This window comes from Eubalaena glacialis, chromosome 15 (assembly GCF_028564815.1).
Source record: "Eubalaena glacialis isolate mEubGla1 chromosome 15, mEubGla1.1.hap2.+ XY, whole genome shotgun sequence".
In the NCBI taxonomy this organism is placed as follows: Eukaryota; Metazoa; Chordata; class Mammalia; order Artiodactyla; family Balaenidae; genus Eubalaena; species Eubalaena glacialis.
In genome coordinates this window covers 14,147,261-14,159,313 of record NC_083730.1, presented here as the reverse complement: position 1 = coordinate 14,159,313, position 12,053 = coordinate 14,147,261, and the positions used below count along the sequence as shown (strand labels likewise).

Below are 12,053 nucleotides of genomic sequence, written 5' to 3'. Positions count from 1 at the left end.
GATGGCCGCTAGCTGTCCTGGGCAGACTTAGGTGTCCTGGGCAGAGGAGGCAGAGATGGCAGAAACAAGGATGCGCTGGTCCATCCAAGTGGCATAGACACACCTAGGCTAATGCCTGGGAGCCAAGGGCACTGGAGGATGAGGTACACGCCTGACTCCCACATCCCCCACCCTTGGTCTCCCATCCCTGGGCCCCACCCCGTCCTGAAATGACTATTCTTGACCATCCACTTCCATCCTGAAAGACAGATAAACGTTCTCTTACCCCAGTTTTCTTCCCCTTCCTCCCCTCCCCCTGAGCAAAGGACAGTCCTGTTTCTAACTTTCTTCTCTCTCCTGTTGCAATGCCATCCACTAACTTGTGTTTGACTTTTAGCTAAGTATCGTAAGGGCAGGTATTAGCTCACTGATTCTATAAGTTAAAAATATTTTTTAATTCAGTTATTTGGTAATAAAATTCAGCATTCATTGATGCTAAAGGTCAATGCATTATTTCAAAATATAAGAAAAATTTGTTCACTGGATCTTTTAGTTTAGCCCTACTTCCCTTCCTTCTGTTCTAATGGGGCTCATTTTGAAAGGGTTTCATTTGTGAGCCATTCTAAGTAATTTTCAAGCATGATTCAGAATGGAACTATTAAATACTGTTTCCCTTCCCATATCATCATAGACCCAGTTTCTTCCAAATGCCTGAAACAGATCTTGCATTTCCATAAAAAGGAAAATCACATGAGAAGCATATGGGTTAAATATAAAATAAGTTTTAAAAAAATTCCAAAAGAACCCAATATAGCCTGGGTAATTTGAGTGGATTTGTGTATATTTTTAGTTCTTTTCCTTGGAAGAAAATCTACATGACAATTGGGTGATATTATTTGCTATAGTTCTTGTGATTTAATATTCATACATTATGCATTTTAAACAACATAATAAGCCTTTGAGAAGACAAGTATGCATTACCTTGCTTAAAAAATGTAAATTGTGTCAAGGATTGAGATCTTAAAAGGAATTTTGTTCTCTCTGCCGGAGAAATAGGGATTCCACAGGGCCTGCTATGCAAATCAGGGACTTAGCAAACTATAAACATCTTTCTGGTCATGATGAGACACTTCATTTATTCATTGTTTCTGTTGACTTAACATGCTATTTTTAACTCTCTCAAGTGACCTGAAAATTTTTCTAGCTAAGTCACATTAAATATTAATGTTAAGCCAACCAACCCATTTTAAATGTTAGAAACTCTTCAGGTTTTCTAATTTAATAAAAACCCTCATGTCATGCTAGTTCTCAAATCATCCTTTTGGGTAGCCTTCACATAGAAGTCTATCAATCCCCTTGTGTTCAGAGACACATTAAGCCTGTTCTGACATCCTGAAGGTTGCATTTTTATCAATGACATTATAGGTATTAGTTACCAGGTGCTGGCTAAGTGCTTCGTGTAGGTATTACCTTCCTACTTCCTCACAGGAATCCTATGGGCAAGTTCCTCGCCCAGGACCACAGAGCAAGTCAGCGATGAAACCATGATTCAACTGTCTGATTCTGAAGCCTATGCCTTCAACCATGGCACTGTCTCCCCATGAATCAGTGCCAATGTTACTGATTTCATTTGTTTACCGTGCGCTGGAGAATCCTCACTGTGCTGTAGAATAAGGGCAAACTCGGGCTGGGATCATTGGCTACTCAGGCTGAGCGCAGGGCAGTGGCCAGGCCAGGCCCAGAAGGTTCCATGGGAAGGGGCGCTAGTGTCTATGCAGGAGGTGATGGCTACTTTGGCCTCTGAGTCCCCTTTCTTCTGCCAGTTGTCTCAGGAAGTTACTGTTTTCACTATCACCGATTCTTTTGGGAGGAAAGCTCTTTCTTCCACGTGCCTCCAACCCCATCTTTTTTTGAAAGTAAAATAAAATTAAAATAAATGCCAGAGGCAGCTTGCTGGGGAAAGCTGGAGGAAAGACAGCTTCGGAGAGTAGGGAAGAGGGAAGTGACGGGCCTGGCTTCGCTCGTTTTCCCATAGGTCTGTGGACTAATGGGACCTATGAAAGCCTTAAGCCTTCTTAAGGCATCTTGGACAAGCCTCATGCACCCCATCCCTCCCTTTCCACATTCCCCCCTTAACCAGCCACCAGCAAGGGAGAAGGTCTCCCCTGACATCAGAACGTCCTGGGGTTTCCTTGGCTGTCAGTGGAGAGGGCTACCCCTTCCGGGCATGTACCAGCTGCGGAAACCCCGGCAACCATGCTGATGAGGGGGCCCGCAGCACCCATCTTGCTGACATGGGGTCCTTTTGACTCGCCATCCCTGGGCCTTGCCCTCTCAGGTCCGTTCACACAACCGTGTAAAACCCTCTGAAAGGCAGAAAGCTGATTTCAAGGAACGATTGCTTGTAAACAAGGACAGTTCAGGACTGAGGCGTAATACAGGATAAGGATATTACCAACTCATTCAAAACCTTGACCTACTCTAGTGCTACATTCAACTAGCTGCTGACTTGCATGATGAGAAATGAGATGGTGGGGGATTTGTGTAGAATTACATAGATGAGTGTTCAAAACGGAGACAGTCAGAATGATGGATTATTTCAGCAAAGAAAATAAAAGTTGGTTAGATTGCTAGAGGTAAGTGCCCTTTCAGTCTTCAAGGTATTTTGAAGTCCTTCAACAAGACAGGGATGGAAAGATAACATGACCGCTCAGTACATTTCCCGAATCTCGCTTCCTGGGGAGTTCCATGAGCACAAACATTACATTCTGGGAGTAATGATGCCAGCATTGCACCTGTGAGAAATTCTGTGCTATTTCCCAAGCATTTTCAAATCCACTGTCTCGTTTGACCCTATGCCATCCTGCTGGCTATTCACGCATTCATTTATTCATTCATTTAACATTTATCATATGCCTGCTCTGGGCGGCTGCACGCTGCCAGGCTAGCTGGGCTTGAAAATTGATGCTCGTTTCATAAAGAGCAGACCGAGTTGTTAGGTAGTTTGTCCCAATTCCACAGCTAGTGGATGCCGAGCCAGGGCAGGACCAGAGCTTTCAGGGTCCTGCACTCTCCTCTGTCCCAACCCCATTTCTGTCCCTCCTGTACTCGGGCCGCCACTGAAACCACCACCCTTTTAGTCACCAGTCATGCTCTTTTTTTTTTTTTTAACATCTTTATTGGAGTATAATTGCTTTACAATGGTGTGTTAGTTTCTGCTTTACAACAAAGCGAATCAGTTATACATATACATATGTTCCCATATCTCTTCCCTCTTGCGTCTCCCTCCCTCCCACCCTCCCTATCCCACCCTTCTAGGTGATCATAAAGCAACCGAGCTGATCTCCCTGTGCTATGCGGCTGCTTCCCACTAGCTATCTATTTTACGTTTGGTAGTGTATATATGTCCATGCCACTCTCTCACTTTGTCACAGCTTACCCTTCCCCCTCCCCATATCCTCAAGTCCATTCTCTAGTAGGTCTGTGTCTTTATTCCCGTCTTGCCCCTAGGTTCTTCATGACCTTTTTTTTTTTTCTTTCTTATATATGACCCAGCAATCCCACTACTGGGCATATACCCTGAGAAAACCATAATTCAAAAACAGTCATGTAGCAAAATGTTCATTGCAGCTCTATTTACAATAGCCAGGACATGGAAGCAACCTAAGTGTCCATCGACAGATGAATGGATAAAGAAGATGTGGCACATATATACAATGGAATATTACTCAGCCATAAAAAGAAACGAAATGGAGTTATTTATAGTGAGGTGGATGGACCTAGAGTCTGTCATACAGAGTGAAGTAAGTCAGAAAGAGAAAAACAAATACCATATGCTAACACATATATATGGAACCAGTCATGCTCTTAAGAGAGTGAAACACCACTCTAAGCTGCTAAAAGCTCTTTGCTGTTGAAGTTGAGACATGTGAGACTAGGATGCCATGGATGTTAGTAGATTACTTGCAGGTGAGTCTGCATTGTGATGAGGCTGGAGAAAGAAGGCTGTTAGACAGTTTTCATCCCTGAAGCCATGTCAGTCATAGAGGGGGAAAAAGAAGCAAGCCTGGAATGCTCACATAAGGAGGAACTGCGAGCTGGTGTTTGTAATGCAGCCAGCCTGGCACAGAGGGAGCATGCAGTAAATTCCATATTTGAGGTGTTCCATCACTATTAGTATTGTAATAGTGATCTAGCTTAATCTTAATCTAGCTTCACTTAACCATAGATTAGCCCACATCCTCCTAACCCCTGTAGAGTGACCTGACGGAAGCCGACAGCACACTGATTACTCACAGCTAATGGGTCACTCTAGGACACCCCAGACCTTCTGCTCCCGCCCAGAGAATGGCCACGCTTATTAAAATCCACAGGTCTGCCCAGTCCTATGAGCGTGAGTTGATCCTGTTGTAATTTAAAACTTTAACTGTTGCATTAACTGGTTAAAAAAAAAAGATGAAGTTGATTAAGCATGAGAATTATTTCAATGAAAACTATTAAGTGCTTCAGGAAGATTCAAAGAATGAGCTGCTAAAATCTTTTTGCTGTTGAAGTTGAGAGGGTGAGGTGATGAAAGGCTGAGGCAATAAAACTCTAGAAGGATTCTGCACTTAGACTGCTTGGCAGCTGGCTTGGTTCTCATTTCACTTTAAAGAAACCAAAACGAGATCGGAGGCAAAGCCTGACAGGTATAATTGACACAGTCAGCAGACCTTTTCTCAAAGGGACAAGCCTCAGTTCTCTATCAGAAAGTGGGTGTTGAAAGTTTTATAGCAGGTGGCAAGTGGCTTGAACACCAGGGAAACATCATAGAGTCCACATTTTAGGAGCACCGGTGGGTAGCCTCTGCAACTCAGAGTTTTACCAAACGTTGAGTTCTTTATCAATAGAGAAAATTACATCGGCAAATGTGTCTGCAATATTGAAACATGTCCAACTTATGTTACCTCCGAAAAGAGTAACATTAAATTAGAGCATCAGTGAGGGGGGAGGGGGAAACAGAGCAGCACTCATCGCTGTCTGCAACCTGCTACAAAGTTTCCAGAGCCCAGTGAAAAGTGAATATATGAAGCCTCTTGTGCAAAAATTAGTAAGAATTTCAAGATGATGACAACAGAACATTAAACAAGCACGGGGCCCTTCTGAGCACAGGGCCCTGTGCGACTGCACAAGTCACATGCCCCTGAAGATGGCTCTGCTGTCACTTACTGTTACTGGCAAATAAGTAGAGCTTTTTAAAGTTTAGTCTGTACCAGTTTACTACTCTCATAAAAGTCAGTGTGAATGGAACAGACTTGGACTTGATCGAAGGTAGTTTTTGTCATTAATTGTACTTTCGATGAAGAAACACATGAAGAATAAAATTGTTTGAGAATCTCATACTCTTTCTAGGTAGCTTTTCTTTACATCCTAATCGTTCAGGAATTTAAAGGCCTTTTTTTGGTTCTCCCCTCCCTACTGTGCCTCCCACAAGAATAATATTCTTGATCCAGTCTATGGATCGAAGAATTATGAAATGTTTAAATATATTTCTTAGGAAAAAGGGTTTGAGTTCCATTTGGAAAAAAATATAGAAAATAAGGATATCGATCCTATAGAATATATCAAAAATATATTGTTGACCATGAGGCAAAGGCATGGAATGAAATTTTTTTTTTTTTTGGTTTTTTGGCTGCACGGCATGTGGGATCTTAGTTCCCTGACCAGGGATCAAACCCGTGCCCCTTACGTTGGAAGCGTGGAGTCTTAACCACTGGACCGCCAGGGAAGTCCCCTGGAATGAAATTCTTAAGAAGAAAAGTTTTGGACCGCCAGGGAAGTCCCCTGGAATGAAATTCTTAAGAAGAAAAGTTTAACACAAAATCTTGATGTGTAAGATAATGGTTAAAAAAAAAATGGGTTTTTATCTGAGTTCAGACAAACTGAAGATTCTGAAAAGGAAGGTAAACAACAATGGAGTCATGATGATGATTTGTTGGAAAATAAAATATTAAATGATGGAGAAATTATATATACCATGACATAAACAGATAAATCCATATGAAGAGGACAAAAAAGATATTAAATTCAAGACCATAAATCAATCACGCAGTGGCTAGCACTGCCCTGTGTGTAGGTTTACATGATCTTGAAGAACAACAGAATCATGATGTTCTTCAATGTTGGAACAATAAAAAGCTAAAGGAATTATACCAAGAAAAAAATCATACTTTAAAGCAACTTAAATTTGCTGCTCTTATTAAATAATCATGGTATTTTATTTTTTATTTTTTTATTTTTTATTTTTAAACAGTACATTTTAAATTGGAATATGGTCTATGGTATACACATATTATTTTTGATTTCTCACTTTGACTTTTTCTGTTAACTAGTGATCCCTCAACTAGGAAGACTTCTCCTGTGTTATTATGCTCATTCATGCTGCTGCTGCTACAGTAGAGACCTTATATCAGCTCTCATTTAGTAGTTGTTGAGTTACTTGAAAAAGTCATTTACAAGTTCACCTCTTCAACATCTTTTTAAACTTAAAACATATAACTTGCATTCACACATTGATTTTTTAGTATAGGGACATATGTGTTGGCTAAATATAGTTTCCTGAGCCTTTTTCACGTTAACCACACCATCTTAATTTCCAGGCATAACGAGGCTGAATGCAAACTCCTTCTGCATTTTTAAAGTCTCTTTTTCATTTTTTCTTTTAACAGCTGCCTTGTCCACGCCACCACACACCAGTTCAGCAGCTTGCTGATGTCTTTTGTTTTGCGTTTAGTGGCTCACATTTATTTGGGTCCTTGCAAAGCATTCACTTTAGTTTTCTTAGAAACATTTGCCTTTTTTTCACACTTACTTACATTTCACAACTTTACATAAAGATACAGACAGACCTTGGAGATACTGCAGGTTCAGTTCCAGGCCACTGCAATAAAGCAAACACCACAATAAAGTGAGTCACACGAATTTTTCTGGTTTCCCAGTGCATATAAAGTTATGTTTACACTATACTGTAGTCTATTAAGTGTGCAATGGCATGTCTAAAAAAATAATGTACATACTCAGTTTAAAAATGCTTATTGCCAAAAATGCTAACCATCATCTGACAATGCAGGGTTGCCACAACCTTCAACTTGTAAAAAACGCAGTATTTTCAAAGCACAGTAAACCCAAGAGCAAGAAAACGAGGTACACTTGTATTTCATTAGATTTCCTAATAGGTTCAACTAGTTAAAAACAGACTTAAGAACTAACTTGGTAACTGGTGAGAGCAGAAAGACATAGGCATAATAGAGAGTAGACCTGTAGCGTGGAGTATGCTCGATGTTATGAGCACCTATGATTTTTTTTAATTTTTATTTTATATTGGAGGATAGTTGAGTCATAGTGTTGTGTTAGTTTCAGGTGTACAGCAAAGTGATTCAGTTATGCATATACATATATCTATTCTTTTTCAAATTCTTTCCCAATTTAGGTTATTGCGAACATTGAGTAGAGTTACGTATGCTATACAGTAGGTCTCTGTTGGTTATCTATTTTAAATATAGTAGTGTGTATATGTCAATCCCAAACCCCCAATTTATCCTCCCCCTCCACCTTTCCCCTTTGGTAACCATAAGTTTGTTTTCTAAGTCTATGAATCTGTTTGTTTTGTAAACAAGTTCATTTGTATCATTTTTTTAGATTCCACATTTAAGTGATATCATATGATATTTGTCTTTCTCTGTCTGACTTAACTTCACTTAGTATGATAATCTCTAGGTCCATCCATGTTGCTGCAAATGGCATTATTTCATTCTTTTTAATGGCTGAGTAATATTCCATTGTATATACGTACCACAATGGATTTTCTTTATCCATTCATCTGTTGATGGACATTTAGGTTGTTTCCATGTCTTGGCTCTTGTAAACAGCACTGCAATGAACACTGGGGTGCATGTATCCTTTCCAACCATAGTTTTCTCTGGATATATGCCCAGGAGTGGGATTGCTGGATCATGTCTGTGTATTTTAGAGGGAATGGAGAACATGGGTCAATCTGCCTAGTTGGTGAATGGAATACTAGCTGTACTTGCCCAAGTCGCTTGGGGGAATTAATAGGCAAATAAATCCCTGCCACCACCCATTTGGAACATCCCCAATACAACTGCCAACGGGAGAAAGAGCGTGAGTCACAAATCCTTCCTTGTGACTTTCAATTTGTTGCTCATATTTGAAATCTGTTTTCATTGAAATCCCTGTAATGGGCCACTGTGCCTGTCTCAGGATCTCTGAATGTACCCTGTGGGTGGAGGGAAGGCTCCTGGTATTTCCTGAATGCTGTTGGTATTTCAGTCAGACCATCCAAAATATGCCTTCCACATTTGGGAGAAATCTCTTCATGGAGAGTAATGACAGAAACGATTTTATTTGTGTAAGTTATTATTAAGCTTTGTCGCAACACAGAAGAAAAAAAAAAAGATGAGGTTAATAGTGAGGCACTGTTTTTATGTTCACCTTCCCTGGTCAGACTGAAAGGTTCTGCTTGTGATGCTGAGTGTTGGGGCATTTCTGCATCTGCTTGGTTTGTGGCATTTATTTTCACCTGGGTCATTTGTAGAGCATCAGTCTTTAACATAGGAGAATAAGAGGTAGTAGGTTTCCTAACAGTTGTTGAACTTTCTATTTGTTTTTCAAAAGGCCCACTAATTAAAGACTGGCTAAATCCAGTCACCCACAAAAAGTGATGATAGAACCCCCTGAGGACAAAACACCTCCCAGGGATCAGAAGGAAAGAGTGATTTGTAAGATTGTTTTTGTTTGGTTGGTTGGTTGGCTTTTCTCCATTTTAGTCTTGTGAATCTCTTTTTTTTCTAGGAGTTTAAAAAAATGTTAAGGAAATTAATTTCTGCTAAATACTGAGCCCGGGTGGCTCCATGGCCCTCCAGGGCTGAGCTTAGGGACCTCTCCAGGGAGCGTGAAAAGATGTGAAAGAGTCTGGTCAGAGAGGAGGCTGGGCTGCGGTGGGCTCCAGGGTCCTAACGGGCAGCAACCTTCGCTGCAGCCTTTGCTTCCCTTCCTGATGCATTTGACCATTGCTGAGCCATTGGCTGTGTTTGCTGCGTATCCATCACGTGCGCACACCCTTTTGCAACATCTGAATCCCGTCTGTGATTCTGCGATGCGGGCGGGCTCTCCTGCCAGTGTCCCCCGAGGTCAATGTGGCCAACGACAAAACTTGAGGATGGCCCACTGTCGTGCTTCTCTTCCCTCGTCTTCTTTCTCTCTCCCTCCCTTTTTCCTTCCTCCACCTCAGTCAGGCCCGGTGAGACGGCAAAGGAAGGAACCACGGGGAGCGCCCCATGCATTTTAGGAGACGGGTGGGTGAGGAGGGGCCGCCCGTGAGAGGGCTGGGGCGCCAGCGCCCCTCCATTCATTGGGAAACTTTCCTCTCACAAGACCAAGTTCTCGCCCAGAACTGATGATGACTCACCCTCTGCGTGTTCTCTCTTCCTCTCCCCTTGTAGGAAATGTGACTGGAAACAGTAACTCCACGTTTATTTCCAGCGGGCAGGTGATGAATTTCAAGGGCGACATCATCGTGGTCTACGTCAGTCAGAACTCGCAGGAGGGGCCGGCGGGGCCGGGCGGCGGCGCCGGGGAGCCGGTGGGCCGCCCGGTGCAGGAGGAGAGCCCGCCGTGCTGCGACTCGTTCGCCGGCCTCGGGCCGCGCTTCCCGGACACGTGCGCCGGCCTCGAGGTGGGCCCGGGGCTGCAGGAGCGAGGCGCCCCTGGGCCCGACAAGGCCTCGCGGCCGGTGCAGGAGCAGGGGGAGGCCGAGGCCGGCGCGCCCGAGACGCGGCGCTGAGCAGCCGAGAACCCGCTGCGATTCGCAGCGCCCCTCGGAGCCGCGATGCAGCCGGGCGGGCGCGGAGCTGCGGGCCTTCCATCCCGCCCTCTGCGCCGCGCACGTCGGGAGCTGCGTCCTCACCTCACGACGCCGCCGCGCACCCGCGCCTGGGCGGGGCTGAAGGCGGGGCCTGGGATGGGGCGGGGCCGTGGCCCCAGAGGTGTGCCTTGGCGACCCTCCGTTCGGTACACCTGCGTCAAATAACCGGACGTTCTTTATCCATCTTGTTCTAAAGAGTCGGGGACTTTAAAAACAAACAAGCAAACAAAAGTACATTTGTTATTACTACTCACTTCCATCCACAGTCACGTGTCAACTAATTGCACAGGTACACGTTGCTCTCCTCGGTTACTCCACTTTTTACTTCCTTCTATAGTTTTTCTTCTTCCACTTCCACCTCCCATTATTAGTTCATCAGTAGTTTGTCTCTTTATGGCATCTGTTTTTATGGCTGTCCTGTTCTATTTGGGTCTGTATCCCTCCCCCCACTCCGTCCTCCATGTTTGATATTTGTATTTCATTGTGTCTCATAACGTTTCTCTTGATACTGTCCGCCCTTTTTTCTTTTTACTATTTAACGATTTTCTTGAAAAGTCTCCTAAGGGTGATGGTCTTCTTTATACGTTTTCTTTTGGTCCCTTCTCACAAGTAGATGCCTGTGTTTGGGTGACGGCGGGGGCGGGGAGAGGTGAGGAATCTGCACTACGCACTTTTGGAAGAAGGCTGGAAATGTGAAGCCTGGGGGAGGCTCAGAGAGCAAGAGGAGGGACTTTTAGCTTTCGAAAACTTTTCTGAGTTCTCAGTTTTCTAAAAGAAGGAAAAGGGGAAACCCCATTTTCCCCCTGAATGTTTTTTAAGTTTGTGTCAATTTCTAGGCAGCACTAAATTGCAATTCGTGTCTGCCTCCTTTACTCCGTCTCAAAATGGTTCATTCCCCCAGGATGAATGCAATACCCTTCCCAGCAGAGGCAATCAGGTACTTGGGAAACTAAATCTCTAAAAATCCAAGTTGCTGCACTTGGCATTCTTATTCTTGATGTCTCCCTGGAAAAGATGTGGAAAATGAGTAGGACATGGGATGGCCTGCACACACGGTGAAAGGAAGGTGCTAGGAAAGTTCAAGAAAGGAAGAATAAAGTTGTGCATTTGTTTTCTTTCTAAACAAGAATAGCATAAATGTGTTTAGGCAGTAGGCACCATTTTCTTCCTAAAAAATCGTGTATCTGTAATTTAGCCTTGTAGAAGTGGAAAACATTATTTTCCATGCGTTTACATTAAAAACCAAATCCTTATATTGTGAATTTAAGAAAACTTATCATAGAGGTGCTTTTCTCTTAGCATCAGTGCTCTTGTGAGGAAACATACAATGTGAGTCAGATTGAAAGGAATTACCTAGGATGTTTCATCTGTTGTGGCCAGTGAGCATTTGTTCTCCTCAAATACTAAGGTTAAACTATCTAAGCACATTAAAATTAATTTTGCAAATCTGGTTGGTTTTAAGAGTGCTGTTAGTAGTCACTGCCCAGACTTTAACGGCCACAGATGCCCAGCTGAAGGGAATGATCGTTGATCACTAGTTTCTCCCTGTTGGTTGCAGGTCTCTTGGAAATGCTAGAATAGTAGGCATCAATTATGACTTTTAATAGAGAAGCAGAGGTGGTTCTATAATTTATGGGGCTTCTTAGCGGACATGAAAAACTGCAGGAAATGACTGTGTTGCCAGGATGATCCGTTGGTGGAAATTTACTGTCTGTGCTGCCCTTTTAGTTCACATCCATCCAAAGAGATGTTATAAAAATGGAAGAAACCATTAAACCTTTTGACATATTAAACAAAGTATAGTTCACAAAGGAGAAGGCTGAGCTAAAGACCCAAGTTTCTACTGTGACTGTCATCATCTCACTGATACTTTCCTTTTTTTTCCTATAAAAAGGCACTAATTTTTGACATTTTCCCAAACTAGAGATAACATAAGGATGCTACAGTGAATGTTAAAGTATCTTGAGCTCCTTAAATAAAAGGTGCTAAATAAATACATAAGAATCTACTTTCAGAAAAAGGTAGTATTCTTTCCCACGCTGATCCCTACTAATTCTATATTGATCCAAAGACAATTAAATGATAGGAGGTATATAGCAAATATAGGTCTGTGTCTGTGTATTATAGAGATGTATATGAAAATGTAAACAAT

At 42.6% G+C, this 12,053-nt stretch overlaps 1 protein-coding gene across 1 annotated transcript in view; it reads left to right on the top strand.

Moving 5' to 3' along the window:
* Positions 1-9,820, top strand: part of TNFRSF11A (TNF receptor superfamily member 11a) — a 31,185-nt gene extending 21,365 nt beyond the window's left edge. Inside the window, exon 10 of the mRNA XM_061169223.1 lies at positions 9,480-9,820. Coding sequence (XP_061025206.1) covers positions 9,480-9,820 — 341 coding nt within the window. The remainder of the gene's footprint in view (positions 1-9,479) is intronic.
* Positions 9,821-12,053: the final 2,233 nt, after the last annotated feature.